Genomic DNA, 16,498 nt, shown 5'->3' with positions numbered 1-16,498 from the left:
TCTCAGAAGACTTTGTTTTAGTAACCAGATTAATGAGGTAAAGTTAATACAATACAATTACTTTTTCAAAGTTACTATAACTTTATATCCACTTTTGAAATTGTAGTTATTCTAAAAATCATATGTTTTTAAATAACTCTGTACACAGTTTATGGCAAGCTAAAGATCACTGCAACTTGCTGAGAATATTTCTTGATAATATGAAAAGGTCTAAAAAATAAATTACGTTTGCACATTCCCGGATCCTTGTTAATAGCTGTCTTTGAAAGCCCTTGCATCTTTGGCTCACTCTCATCTAAGTCTAGTGCTGTAGATGTACTGCCATGTTGATCAGTAGCATCTCTTAGCAATTTAGCAGTGAGAACTACAGCTGCAGAGCAAACATTTTGTCTTTTGGTTTTCAACTTTGTTCCTACTGAAAAAGACCATCATTTGGCTTTTTTTTCTTTCTGGAAATGGAGTGCCTAATAAACATGATTAAAGCATATAAATCGTGTAGCCTGTCTTACTGAATATACAAATACCTTTGTTCAGTCACTAAACAAACAAACCATAGATGCCAAAGTAAAAACATATTGAAAGTAATTTCAAATGTTATCAATAGAAAGTAAATGGATTTTAACTATTACATACTATATGCTAATTTTTGCAAGGAGGGGGAAAAAGCCTGTGTAAAATTTGCACCTGTTAATTACATTTTTTTTTCCCACAAATTATTGAAAACTGACACTTTAATTCTAGAGGAGAGTTCAGACTTACGCAAAATACAAAGCAGCAGGCAGGTATAATGGCACCCATTGAAATGACAAGTTACAGACCAGTAAGGAAGGGGAAACCAGAATAAAAAACCCTACATGTTGTCAATGCGGTTTCTTTATGACAGCATAATTATTTACACAAAGAAAAACCAGTCAAAACAATTAAGATGTTTCCACAGCAATTTCCAAAATGGGTTTCATGCAGAGTGTCTGCCATTTATTTTTAACCAATTGAAATGAAAATTACCAAATTTAAACAACAACAACCGACTAAACAGAAAACTAAGCAGGGACCAGCTGTACTTGTAAGATTTCCATTATCTATTGGAGAGAATCCTGTGACATGTTTTGACAACCTACAGTACATTACAGGGCACTACACACTTGAATAATGAAGTGCTGCTCGGGTCTGCACACAGATTTAAACCGATTGCCATTCTGTGCATGCCCTGCATGGGTGACTAAAACATCACATTCAGAGCAAAGAGCTTACCTGTGGAGCTGAAAGCCAACCACATCTTTCTTCCAGTCTGTTCATATCTCTGTCAAAGTTATTTAGGAACTTATAGCGAAGAAGGTCATCATCAGTTAAATTAAACTGCCTTCTGGCATAATGGTAACTCTCGTTATTTCCTTTCCTTGGGAAGTCCAACCATTCAGGATGCCCAAACTCATTACCTGTATTAAAACAAAAGAACATTTCTCAAATGTAAAAATCAGGTAGAAACAGTAGCATCTCTTACTAAGAGAACTCTATAATTCCAAACTTATTGAAACGTAAATTCAGAGTGTAGCTCATTAGAGCTGCCTTCTATAAATAATGTAGGCATCTACTTTACAAGGAGAACATACCAAGCTGGGGGAGATGGCTCAGGGAGGAACAGTACTTGCTGTCCAACCATGTGTATGTGAGCTCAAATCTCTAAAACTCAGGCATGGCTGAATGTGTTATAACTCTGACATCACAGGCTGGAAATAGGCAGATAGTTGAAGCACGCTGGCCAGCCAACATAGCCAAATCAGAGTGCTACCAGTTGAATGATAACCATGACTCAAGACAGTAAGGCTGAGAACAGAAGAGCAAGACACCTGATGTCCTTCTCCTCCTGCCTCCATTTGTATGCACATCTGCACAACTACCTATATATTCACATGCATCACATACATACACACCATGCCGCCATTACCACCGCCACCTCCCCTACCGCCACCACCACCACAACCACCATCACCACCACCACTGCCACCATCACCACCACCACCAATACCACAACCACCAATCACCAGGAGCAACAAAAACAACAGCAACCAAAACAAGAAGCATCACATTTTGACTCTGAAACCCCATGCTTCAGCTTCAGCTGATTAAAATGTGAAGATTGTTGTACCACAAACAGTCAGTACAAGTGTTATAAATTTTTGTTCATATTCTTTTCTCAATTTCCTGGTTACTTTAGACATGTATATATAAGTTTGTCCATGTGTAAATGTGTACAACTGTGAGACGGATAAGAATGAATGTAAATATTATTTCTTGCTATAATGATGAGAATCAGAAGACAAAAACAGCTTAAAATGATATACTATGGAATTGCTTTGAATAGTAAACTTTGTTAAGAAATTGCGCAGGTTATATTTAACATCATAGGTTTAAAGTAATAAAAATAACAGCTCTGCAAAACTTTATTATTTTCCTCTAAATGAAAAAAACTTCTCATGATGTGTTCATAGAATACTGGAGGAAAAGCAGGTTTATGTCCCAGTGAGCCTCCAATGAGTGTAAGATGCTCCTTTAGACAAGGTGCCCCCCTTTCGGTACACTTAGAATCATTCTTCAGGAAGAATGAGTATCAGTGGAGTGTACAGGCACAGGGGATAACCATACCACAACTCTCACCAAGGCTCAAGGACAGTCTCGGAAGACAAGACAGAAAAATTAAAACATCTAGAGGTCAGGAAGAACTGCAGAGAACACTATATTACAGGCAGGACTGGGGTACTGCACTCAAAGTCAAAACCTGTTCAAGATCAAACTAGTAAGGGGGCCTGGACAGGCCTTCGCCCCTCAGTGGAGCTACAGAAAGGTGATGGCTCTCAGTCAGAGAGAACCACTTCTTCTTTAAGGGTGGGGATTCAAGTTCCAGCGAATGGCCCCCAATATCAAGGAGTATATAAGAGGCCCAATCAGACTCATTGAGTTACATAAATTAAAATCCTGAACAAATATTTAGTATCATGGCCCAAATTAAGATTTTTGTACCCATTGCAACTTTTGTTTATTGTATGTTATCAAACAAATTTACATATTTAAAATACAAAATAATAAACTAATAAGCATACTTATTTAATACAAAACATGGAATCAAATTTCAATGAAAGAAAAATAGAACTCGTTTTTAAAAAGTGGTAATATGATAAAATCGTCATTAAGTAATCACATTGATCTCTATTAGAATCACATCCAGGGATGCCAATCTTCCTAATGCTGAGAACCTTTAATATAGTTCTACATGTTGTGGTGATCACCAAACATAGTTATTTTTGTTGCTATTTCATAGCTGTAATTATGCTACTGTTATATATGTAAATATCAAATGTAAATATCTGATATGCAAGATATCTGATATGTGACCTTGAGAAAAAGTCATTCAAACAATAAAGGATTGAGACCTAACAGTGGAGACCTACTGTTTCAGATCTAAAAAATCTTCCCTGGAGAGGCTGTTTTAAAAATCTGAAACCATCAGAAAGCTACACAACAAGAACAGCACCAGCAACAGCAGCAGCAACAACAACCACAACAAAAACAAAAGTAGAAAAACCTGTACGAGTACCTTCACAGGAAAAACATGCTCCAGGGTGGGGTTGATGTTATCACAGTTGTAAATGAGCCGACCTGCTGCAAACTAAGTTTGAAGCAGACAAGCCCAATATGAAATTTCATTTTTTTTTTGTTTTGTTTTGGTTCAAAGCCATAGACACAAGTGCAAAATAAATGGTAGTAAATCACATGAAGGCTCGGAAGGTGACCTTGGAAGAGCAGCAAAGCATTATCAGGCTGAACTGCCAAACCTGCAAAGTGCCTGTTAGTAGCTCCCAGCTCACAACCTTAATGAAGAAAAATACTATCATTAGAAAAACGTAAAAAAAAAAATGTTCTCCTCAGTTGTGGTCTACAAGTTATTTAGGAAATACAGCAGTGCTCAAGACAGTGCAGTGAAATATGAACATCGAAATGAGCTGATAACTAGGGGCTGCTGTATATTAAAAATGATCAGGAACATAAATGTATTCTTGGGATGGCCAAGAAGGTGGTGAATTTATTTTAGAATAGACAATTCTATGGGCTGGGAATAGCATGGTCTTAATAAGCATTTGAAATTAACTAAATGGAAAATACTATTACAAACCACACCTGAAAGCTATGTATGCATGTCACATGGCATGCGTACACTTCTGTTTAATTCCATAACTAGTCAGAACCTGGTCTCATCAGGTTCTGGGTGACTGCCTGGTATCCTAAGCAACACATCCTAGGTATAGGCCTATATACATTTTTCGTAAGTCAGGATGTTTTCTTTATACTTTCTAGGCATTGTAGCCTTCAATGTATTTGAAAAAGAAAGACTCCATTCGAATCTTGGGAATTAGGAATATGGGACACATGGAAAATTTTTCTAAGCAACATAAAAAAATAAAATAAGACAGAAGCATTTTTAAAACTGCTGGCTGGTTTCTTCAACAGATAAGAGGCTTATGAAAGTCACATTTGAATTTACAGTGGGACCCAGAGGCAATGACTGCGACACTTGAGAACAGTACTTTTAGTCCAAACATGCATTACAAGTAACCAGGCAGTCACCCTCCAAGCATCTCTCAGCTCATTAAGTAATGATTATGATCAGGAGTATAACATACAGGATGTTACCAAATTCAAAATGAAGGCACGAGAATAATTTTTGAGCTCTCACTGGGGACAACTTGAAAGAAAATTTTCAGTTCATGTCATGATTCATTGAGTTCAATGGTGCACCAGACTTGAGTGCTTTCAGAAAAGAGATGGCTGACATATTTGGCGAAACAACTTTAGAACAATATAGGCATGCAGGTGACTAACGCTGCTGCTGCAGTTAATGATTCTAGAAAATTCAACAAAGTTCTTTGTCTTCTTTTCTGTTTCCTCTGTACACATTCCCATTCATGTCTCGTTAATTGTGAGAAACCTCTAAGCGCAAAATTCCTATTGGGATTCCTTTCCCTGTAATTAATTTTTTTTCTGTTTGATGTAAAGGTCCAGGCTATAAATTGACAAGAAGCCAGCTGGTAGAGTGATGAAATTCAAGACAATATAACTAATGAAAAGCCCCAGCTCTGGTAGCTGAACATTTTGATTAGCAGGCTTATGTATTTTGTTTCTCTAAACTGCAATGCATAATAATTTTACCTAGGAATTAATTAAAGTCTACAGTGGCCTGAGTACTGTGGGGATATATATATATATATATATATATATATATATATTTCTTTGTTGTTTCCCCAGTTTATTTATTTATGAAAATAATACACAGTCCTAATGAGGGGCAAAATCCTTCCTACTTCTTTGCTTAACTGTACTGAAAACTATCTTTTAAAGGGATCTTCTATTTTAAATTACTTTATATTTCAGGCCTGTAATGAGTACGTTCTTAAAAAAAAACGGAAGAACACAGGATAAAACAATTTTTCAAACTGGGCTCTAATAGTTTCCTTTCTAGAAAAATAGACTTGCAATCACTACCCTCCCTCTGTGACACAGATCTGTATGCTTATGTGTGCTGCCTATATCCAATGGTGCCTCTTAGCTCTGCACTGGTCATGTGCATAACTCTAATTGATGATTACATATTCAATACTGCTTGTAAGCACATGCAGTGTGTGCCAATGCCATCTCTCTCTTACGAAGCCTATAAGCTAAGGGGGAGGTAAAATGAAGTAGCTGGTCAAAATATGTAAGGGATCAATGAAAGCTATGCTAACATTGGGAGGGGCGTGAGAGAATACCAGATCCCCCATCCTCAGCAGGGATTAGATGGAGAGAGGCTGGATTGGCAGTACTGGGAGCTGAAGAAGGTTGTTTCTACATTACATGACATCTTACACAAGCAGAGGATGGCAGTCTTCAGAGGTAATCTAGGAATCATAGGAAATCACCTTTGTTATGATGGGGCCCACATCTCTGGGCACTAGGCCCAGTAACGGTGTAGAGAAACATAGGAAAGGATACATAAGTCAGTGGTAGAAAAGTATATGATAAGACAGTAATTAAGAAACTTGATTTCCTGTACAGAAGACGAAGATTTGGAATAGGAATCTGCAGTCCCGAGGGACAGAAGGAAAGCCAGTGGAATTGGGAAACGGGGAAGCTGAGCTCAGGGAAAGAGTACATCCCACCAGAAAGGGTGCCAACCACACAGGCACTACAGTGGCCATACAAGTTGAGTTAAGTGTCATGTATTAGAATAGTTTAATAACAACAGAGGGAACCAATGAATGACAAGGAGATGGATATATCTGAGAATAGATCTACATTACTGAAGAGTGAATCAAGAAACAGATTTCTATTTCTTTCTTCAAGATATTCCTACAACAAGAATTTAAATAAATACCTGACAGAGAAGGGTGATTCCCAATGGCAGTCATAAATTACATGTTTTCTATTTTATGTTATTAAAATAAGAAGAGACCCTCAAAAATTGTAATGGTGAATATAGAATTAAAATGCTGTGCAGAACAGATGATAAATTTTAGTTCTTTGGCTTCTTAAATAAGAGGGATGGAGATCTAGAACAAATGCCATGTCATTTGGCATGACATGTCATTTGGCATGACATGGCATCTGTCCCTCAGGACTGCAGATTCCTATTCCAAATCTTCATCATGAGGGAGTACTCGTTAATTTCCATTAGTAGAACAGGATCAAGAGCCTGTGGTGCAGTGGTGAGTGCTAGGTCTATGGCAGCAAGGCGGCTCCATTCTGTTCTTCTGTACTAACTGATGATGTTGTGCCCCTGATCAATTATACATAAAAAACCCCAGAAGGGATTGCAAAACGAGCTGTAGCCATTTGGTAGACTATTATCAATTCAAAACTATTTTTGGACTTAGACAAACATATGAGTTAAGCACATGCCAATAAAGTAAATGTTTAGGTTAAGTGTCTGGGTATGAAGCTTGTCAAGACAAAATGAACTAGCAGCCAGACTAAAGTCACCTAATCACCTGTGCCCATAAGTATGAAATCAGATTAACTATACATTATGTATAGCTGCAATAGAATGAACATAGACATGCCTATAAACATGTAGTTTTTGAAATTCTACACTACAGAACTATTAATAGAGAAGGGTTATTATACAATGCCTAATCCTTTTTTATTTACCAAATGGAAAACAATTCTAGTACATGAGATATATGATAAATAAAGAATATTAAATAAAAGCAGTTAAAACTTCCTATGTGCCTCCCCATATGTATGTACCACAACAGCAGTGACTTCAAGTCTAACAAAAGTTAGCCAATATGAAAATCATTTCCATTTATAAATACTTCAGAAAAGTAATTAATGTGACTTTCTGAAGCCATTCAGGCATAAAGCACGTTGGCTAGCATTCAAATTTGATGTCTATGTTCCATCCATTGTATTCCGCTCCCAGTGCTTGTTTCAAACAATATACATATAAAGCTTCTATGACCGACAAGTGTTAGGAAAGATAGGGGACAAGAGCTGTAAATAAAGCCTATTTATTACTGACCTGTCTTTCTTTGTGCTTCGCATGCTTGAGGACTGTTGCTGTTAATAGTCTACGTTATGGCTGGTTAATCTCCAAAACATGTCTATTGCTTTGCTTTGGTAGTGCTGGAGCCTGTACCTCTTACCTTACACACAGCGCATGCACAGGTCATCTCACTCACATCCAGGAGGTCTTTGTCAGAATCCTGCACAAGGCCTCACTGCTTCCCTTCGGCTCATGCTGCCATTTGATTTATCGTTTATGTTTATTTGCGTTTGTTTTGTTTTTGTTTTTGATTTTTTCCTTTTACTAAAACATTCCTTTAAATACTGTTTTTTTGTTTGTTTGTTTTGTTTTGTTTTGTTTTTAATACAAAGGTTGGCAGCAATGGGAAAGGAATTCTCTGACATATTTTAAGTATATTGTATATTGTATGAAACATAATACTACTGGAAAACAATAAGCCCTATAAAGAAAAACAAAGGAGGGAACTAAGAGGCCATAAGGAAATGCGTTTCTGAACTCAGAACATTTGCAGGTAAGCAGAAAGTGGCTCTGGAAACCATTCCCAGCGGCCACCTTGGTAGAAGGGGGTTTCAGGAGCTTGCATTTGAATAAGGCATCTACTATGGGTCAGTGGACAGCTAAGGTAAGCTCTCCGGTTGAGCTAAGGCTGGAATCCCCAGAGACCTTGAAGGAATGGTAGGAGCTTTGCCTGCTCCTCGGAACCAGGCCCCTGCCACTAGCCATAGCACCTCATAGATTTATGGCCATCAGTCACATAAGGACACCACCCTAAATCCTCCACTTGTAGATTAGGGAAAGAGAGGTGACCACAGGTCACCTAGAAGACAGAGAGCTCCATTTTAATGAGGTTCTCCCTGCAAGTTATTTAATCTCAGGCCCACCCTGAGAACTAGGGTATGGTTTTACACATCTACTTTCAGCCATGACAAGAAATGCCTTAAAACCATGGCCTGCCTCTTTTCATTGGGATCCACCATGGGGAGCCATGGAGAAGGCCTTCACCCGTGGAGCAGCTGTCTAGTGTCCTGTAGAAGGCCTCTCTGCACTCCCAGCCACAACCTCCACCAAGCTCAAGCCTCCTGCTGGACAAGCCCAGAGCAATCACAGTGGTACCAGCTGGAGTCCCCTTTTTCCCCTGGTCCAAGCTAGATCCAGACAGTGGGACCAGATTCCATTCTCAGCTCTTCCAAGACTTCCAGCAGTACCTGGATGTCTAAGAGCCTGGGAACACCAAGGCCTGGCCTCTTCGCTGTCCTGCACCTCAGACTATATCCCCCAGCCCCACCTGCAGCAGTGTCCTGAGGCTTCTCTATGGCTCAACACCCACCCTGAGACAGCTTGGGGTAAGTGCAGTCAAATTCCCCCATGTCCTGCCACACCAAGGAACGGACCCCTGTGGCAGACCCAGGACCCCAAACCCTACAATCTACCAAATAATTCTACCAACTCTTAGGTGGCAATGACTGGTAAGTAAGGGAAATCATAAAAACAAAGACAAAACCGCTAGATTGAAAGATATACACACTCTCACACATGCTCAGGGATACAGGAAGACAGTGGGTTTTATGGCTATTACCACTTCAGGTTTAGACTCAAAGGACTACTAGTGGAGTTATAATGTGCATATCCGGGATGAAATGCTACCACCACGCCACCATTAAATCTCTGTGAACTCGTCAGCATATGCAGTAATGGAGATTTCCAAACTCCCTAGCCAACTAATCTTCCACTGTTACAATGCCATACAAAAGGAACCAATAAAAATCCTGAGTGGCTGGCGAAGGCTAGAAAGAAAATATTTCTTTAAAAACCAACACCCGTTTTCCTGAATACTGGTTTTACTTCAAGGTAGACGAGTGCTTCTCTAAGAATCTCTGGATTTTTTCCTGCTCAAGCTTGGCTGGACTTCCCTCTGCCATGGCCTTTACATCAGTGGACAGTAACTCTCTTACAGACTTAACGACCTGTCATATATAATACTTAAATACTTCGCGATATAATCGATTGACCTGCATCAGTTTGCCATCCTTTGCCATTTCTCCTGCCCCATGTTCCTGACTACAGCTAGTTGGGTGTTGGTTCATATATCAGCTCTTGTTTCATTTTGGCTTATCAATGCCAACAGAAAGAAGAAAGTTCAAACGCAACTGGACAGCTGTGAGCAACATGACTCTTCTTCCCTAACGAAGGTCCTTCCTTCAGACAGTGTCCTTTACAAAATTCTTGTGAGATTTTAAACAAAATACGATTTTATGAATCAGTGTATCAACTAGGCTTGAAGGCTATTAAGATGCAAGAGTGAAATTCACATAAGCAACCTTAATATTTTCAAGATAATTGCATTGAAAGCATCATATATAAATCATATGTAAGTCTCCCTGAGAGGTGAACACAGCATGAACAGAAAGAAATAGCACTGTTCTCCATTTGGGTAAACCGAAGGACAGCATTTAAAAGAGAGAAACAGTTTGGCATTGAGAAAACAGTCAACTCCTATAATGAGTTCATTGCTTAGGGCTGGGTTTGGCTTTGCCAGGGTCTAACCATGTCCTCCAAATGCACTACTCATTTCTATTTGAAGAACTGGGATTTCTTTGCTGTCCTTTCTTCTTTAACTCCTAGCACACAGGGCCAGTGCCCATTCACAAACCAGATCCTGACCCAGGAACCGGAGTCTGTGTCTCCCCTGGTTCTATGACTTGCAATTCCTAATCATACTGCCGGGCTTTTGTTTGATCTTTATCACCAGGTTAGAGATTATCTCCTGTGACTGAGATGCGGTACTTGGTACTTTTTTTTTCCTCTCACAGAAACTTGATTTCCCTTTTCTAGTTTGCAAAATTAGTTTCTCGACAAAGAGATTTTTTTCCCCTAGCCTGGACTGTGTCACCCCTCTACGTTTGCCTAATGATGGGTATGTGGAATTGAATCTTCCTCTTCTTTCTCCCTGAGCTCATGGACACCTTGAAACTTAAGCCTGGCTTTGTGTTTGGTAGCCACTCCTGTAATGTACATTCATGTGAATTCATGTCATTGAACTGACCGTATAGCTGCTATGAGACACATCTAAATATACACTCATTCTTCTGATTAGTAAATGTAAAACTTGAAATGAAATATGATAAAATCACAGATGAAACTTAATATTAAATATAACATTTATTTTATATAAAATGAGTGTTTCGAATTTTAAACAACATGAAGGAATGTATTCAGAAATAAAGTAATAGCATGCTTAAAGAGGAACTATCCAAGAGACTAATTAATTGAGCTAAAAAGAAGAAATCAGCCTCCAGAATCGCAGAACATTACATTAGCTACCTGAGTCCTTCAGAGACTGAAATATGAATGTATTTCTGGAAAAAAATGAACATTTTATCAAAGTTTCCTCCAAACTTCTCAAAACTTTACAAAGGATCATTAAATGTGTCAGGTATTTGGGAGTAGAAAGGAACTTTTAACATTCCAAGTGACAGATGTCAGGACTCATGAATATCTAAATATTCATAAATTGGCAGACATTCTAGACTATCATTCAGTAATATATACATATATAACTTGGTATTCTTCCTGAGATCCATTACAATAGAACTCCTATGTGAACGGTGGGAGGGAAGGGTAGGAACCCTGAGTATGATGTTCTGAATGGGAGGCCCTCCATAAGTCACAGGCGTTTGACTATTTGGTTCCGCGTTTGGCTGCTTGGGAAGGACTAGAAGGTACAGCATTGCTGGAGAACACTTGTCACAGAAGGCAAGCAATTAGGTTTCAAGAGACTCATGCTATTCCCAGTGTCCTTTCTACTTTGTGCTTACAGTTCAAGATATGAACTCTCAATGTTTGTCCCTGCTTGCTGCTAGCTCTGCACCCCCCCCACCGTGGTCATAACTTAGACCTCTGAGTCCCATAAAAACCCTTCCTTCTGTAATTTTCTTTGAACATGGTATTTTATCACACCATTAATAGAGTGACAAGACATTAAGAAATAATTTATTTTACTACCAATTCTACTGTATAATTTTATGCTGTTTAATACATTTCTAACATTACTGGTATAGTCTCAGAATTTTGTCTACAAACTTAGAACAGGAAAAATCAAGTATACAGTATTGGAAATTAGAAATAGAGATGAAAGAACATAATTTTCATACTCAGTAAAATCCTAATAAGTTCAGGCTGTGTGGTTTTGTTGTTGTTGTTGTTGTTAGTGGTGTAAGTACTACGAGGGATTGAAGATTTTGCTTGTTTGGTTGGTTGGTATTTTGATACAGGTTTCTCTGTAAAGCTCTGCCTGGCCTAGAAATCACTCATTAGATCAGGCTAGCTTTGAGCTCATGAGATTCACCTCAATCTGCCCCCCAGAGTGCTGGGATTAAAGGCATATGCCACCAGTAACTGGCAACATTTTTACTTTTTAAGCACAGATAGTCATCCCAAATTTATCACTTACTGAATACTATAACTCATTAAATTGCCTTCTAGTACAGGAGACACTGTGATCCACTCTACCAATGATGAACAGGAGTCAATGTGTCAGACAGAGCTGATATATCTAGGAAGGTAAGGAGCCTGCATAATCCAGGACCCAGAAGGCAGAGGCAGGAGGATTGTTGCTTGCAGCCAGTTTGGGCTACACAGTGAGGTTAAGGTTAATATCAGATTTAGCAACAGTATGAGATCCTCACTCTAGGTCTTAAAATGGAGAGGTAATGGTGGACCACAGAGGTCAAATACCTTCAATTTTGATAGTGGGATACTGTAGTGGCTATTCCTGGTTGTCAACTTGACTATATCTGAAATGAACTACAATCCAGAATTAGAAGGCTCACCTGTGGCCCTAATCTGGAGGCTGAGAGATACAAGTTTCCGACCTGAATCTTGGCATGGAGATCTTGAGGCATAGTGGCTATGAATCCCAGAAGATTAAGATAGGAAGACCTATGAGTTCAAGGTCATCTGGGATAAAAGGTGTGGTGGCACACACCTTTAATCTAGGCCACACCTTTTGCTGGAGACCTATATAAGGACATTGGAAGAAGGAAGGCTCTCTGCTTCACCTGCTTGCCTCGTGAGACTGAGCAACTGCTGGATCCTTGGACTTCCATTCACAGCTGCTGCCGACCATTGTTGGGAGTTGATTGGTTGGAGTTGGCCTACAGACTGTAAGTCATCAATAAATTCTTTTACTACATAGAGACTACCATAAGTTCTGTGACTCTAGAGAACCCTGACTAATACGGATACGAAAAACCATAGGGGAGCATCAAGGTTTTTAAAGAAAAAGCTGTCAGTTTTGGAACCAATCACTTGGTAGCCATGTTAGTATCCAGGTAAGAAGGTCAGATATTAAGTTACAAAGTTTATATTGACAGTTTACAATTCAAGGTTAGACTTTGAAATACTGACTTGGAAAGGACTTTAAATAAATGATCAAAATGTAAAATAAGTAGAATTTCTCAAAAGGGGAAGGTAAGGAAGTAACGAAAGAGGCTGATGAGACAGGTACAATATGAGAAAAGGAGAGACAGGAGACCAGGTAGCCATGGCTAATACACAAAGAAAAAGGAAGAAGATGGTGTGTAAGACCCAATCAGCTAGGCCAAGAGGATTGTGGACAGGCTGCAGATGTCAGCAAGCAGTACAACTTTAGGAAGTAGAACGTCCCATGTGTAGGAGAGCAGGAGCCTTTTAAAAGCTAGAGAGGCAAACAGAAAACAGATAGGTGGCTCTGACACCTTTAACTACATGATGCAGTGAACCAATCGGAGGGGACCCATATATATTAACAAGTTCTAGGGATCAGGAAAATGTGCATTCTCAATGAGATTTTAATATCTTTGGTAGTTTCTAAGATTAATTTCCCAGTTATTGCTTATAATTCTCATATAATTAAAACACATGAGTGTATTATCAAGCAGAGTGAAAAGAATCAATTTTAGCTTACTGCTAATAGTGCATCCGTAAACTGTATCAAGAGTGAATATATTTGTTGTTTCATTGAATTATGCTTTGAAAACAGAAGCTGGAAAGAACCCAGACGTCGTCCCTCATCAGAGGAATGGATTCAGAAAATATGGTACATTGACACAATGGAGCATTACTCAGCTATTAAAAATGAATTTATGAAATTCTTAGGGAAATGGATGGATCTAGAGGATATCATCCTGAGTGAGATAACCCAGTCAGAAAAGAACACACATGGTATGCACTCACTGATAAGTGGTTATTAACCCAGAAGCTCTGAATACCCAAGACACAATCCACAAACCACAAGAAACTTAAGAAGGAAGACCAAAGTATGAATGCTTCGATCCTTCTTAGAAGGGGGAACAAAATACCCATGGAAGGAGTTGCAGAGACTAACTATGGAGCAGAGACTGAAGGAAGGACAATCCAGAGATTGCCCCACCTGAGGATCCTTCCCATATCCAATCACCAAACCCAGACACTATTGTGGTTGCCAGTAACTGCTGGCTGACAGGAGCCTAAGAGGCTATGCCAGTGCCTGACTAATATAGAAGTAGAGGCTCACATCCATCCATTGCACTGAGTACAGGGTCCCCAATGAAGGAGCCAGAGAAAGGACCTAAGGAGCTGAAGGGTTTGCATCCCCATATGAGGAACGACAATATGAACTAATTTGTACCCCCAGAGCTCCCAGGGACTAAAGCACCAACCAACGAATACACATGGTCGGACTCATGGCTCCAGCTGAATAAGCAGCAGAGGATGGTCTAGTTGGTCATTGGTGGGAGAGGCTCTTGGTCCTGTGAAGGTTCTATGCCCCAGTGAAGGGGAATGCCAGGACAAGGAAGTGGGAGAGGGTGGGTTGGTGAGCAGGAGGAGGGAGGAGGGAATAGAGGTTTTATTTATTTCTTTATTTTTTTTTCTGGAGGGAAAACCAGGAGAGAACATTTGAAATGCAAATGAAGACAATATCTAATAAAAATAAAGAAAGAAAACAAAAATCAGCTTTAGTATCACCATTAAAGAAAAGGATGCTATGTTTTCTTTTTTTTTTTTTTTTTTTTTTTTTTTTTTAATGGTGGTACAAGTAAGAAATGTTGAAAAAAAATCAACATTTCCAAGTGTGGTACACTACAAAATTCTTTCTATGCAATAGTCCCTTCTAAATTAGAATTAAAATTCATTATCTCCTGTGTGTTCCCTTTGATGTTATTCTTTCTCAGGCAACCCCCTTCCTCATTTAGTCATAGGTAGCTTATATTGACTAGAGAAAAAGAAGAAAGCTAATAGAATTAAATAATTAAGTTGGAACTTACAGGAAACTTGTTTTTAACTTTTGAAGTATTAAAATGTTTGTCATTTAATCTTTAGCTACTTTAGAAATACTTTCAATAAAATAAGAATGATACACAGTCATGTTCATTCATTAGAAATGTTCTCAAAGCTGGAAAGTGGGCCTTCATGAGGTGATGAGGGTGACAACATTATATTTGGAGTGGGTTTCTCTCACACCTGGGGCTTGGTTTTCTTTCTCCACCATAGGCCAGATATTCTCTCTTGGCCTTCCACTGCTGACCACTGGATCTACCAGCAGAAGGGTTCTATCTAGACAGAGTTCCTCTGACTTGATATATCCCAGCTTGTAGTATCATAAGAAAGCCAACTCTATACTCAGACACTAAAAGCAAACAATGAAGAATATGAGAATAAAGTTCTTATTTCATCTAATAGTTCATTTCTGTACCTGGAATAGGAAGACAAGGACAAAAGTCTAGGCCATCCTAAAAGGAGAAAGCTACTCAACTACCAAGCTTGGAAGGTGAAACAGGTATTCTTGCAGCAGTCTTGTATACAGAATCTAACACACAATCTCTGAGAAGAGAAGATGGTAAGTATAAGCTATGCAGTGGTTTTATACCTTCTTATTCATTACATGGTCTTTCCTAATCCCTCAAATCCATGTGTCTTTCTAGACTTTTTTAGTTCATTATTTCCACACCATGAAACTAGACTACTACATATAAATTACATACATTTATATGCTCTGGATGTCTGAAGAGATTACCCTCCTTCACCCAAGAATAAAATACTATCTTTAAGGAAGAGTGCTGTCAGTTCTACTGAGCCTGCATCACTATGGCATGTTTAGGAAACTACAAGGATATTCATTTGCTAGAATTAGGTGTACACATTCTGTAGCACCTATAACAGGCTTATATCTCTTCAGAAAGAGATCCAACTCTCTGAAGTAGCCCCCAGGAAATCTTTGAGAATTCCTGGACTATCAGCAACCATAATGGGGACTTCCTGATTTTTCAAACAGAAGAATAAATTCAACTATTCTTATTTATCTTGTTGGCATTTACTTGGCCTTTTAAAAGTATCTAGCCCATACTTAGGAGGGAGAGAAGGACAGGACACACATGGAAGTTGGGGAAGAAAGGGGAGACCATCTACACTCCTACATCATAAACTTCAAGGGAACTCCAGACTTATCGAATATTATACCTTTAAGAAGTCTATACACTGATTTATTTTTATAGATGTTCGAGGGATAAATGTTGATTTTTTTCAGTAGGTAACCATTAAGTTTGTCTACTACATCATAATTTTAAAGTCTATAGTTAGTCATAAAACCAGCTTATCCTTAATCATTATGTATTCAGCAATTCTACAATATAATGAAGAAAAGTGAAATGGTGAAAATACAAACTATGAAGTTAATTGCAGTAAATTATCTCTTAGATGACAGAAATAATTGTTAGAGTAAACCAAGGATTCTCTATCATCTGTTGATTGGAGGAACTGTCACATTGACTGAGTCAAACAAATTAATTAACTCAGTGAAGTGATTTCACAATTATTCACCTGGGTGTCTTCTAAATAAGAAATGTTAACCCATGACTCCCGTAACTTCTTTTTAAAATATTTGTACAGACTATGAACATTTATTGGAAAAAAAAAAAAGAGCTTTTT

The 16,498-nt window shown here is 38.6% G+C and overlaps 1 protein-coding gene across 1 annotated transcript in view; it reads right to left on the bottom strand.

Moving 5' to 3' along the window:
* Gbe1 (1,4-alpha-glucan branching enzyme 1) overlaps positions 1-16,498 on the bottom strand; it is a 258,423-nt gene that overhangs the window by 29,506 nt on the left and 212,419 nt on the right. The window contains exon 13 of the mRNA XM_031364235.1: positions 1,252-1,436. Coding sequence (XP_031220095.1) covers positions 1,252-1,436 — 185 coding nt within the window. The remainder of the gene's footprint in view (positions 1-1,251; positions 1,437-16,498) is intronic.

Source organism: Mastomys coucha, unplaced genomic scaffold, assembly GCF_008632895.1.
Source record: "Mastomys coucha isolate ucsf_1 unplaced genomic scaffold, UCSF_Mcou_1 pScaffold12, whole genome shotgun sequence".
NCBI classification, from domain to species: Eukaryota; Metazoa; Chordata; class Mammalia; order Rodentia; family Muridae; genus Mastomys; species Mastomys coucha.
Note: the sequence above shows the minus strand (reverse complement) of the source record. Positions and strands in the feature narration are given on the sequence as shown.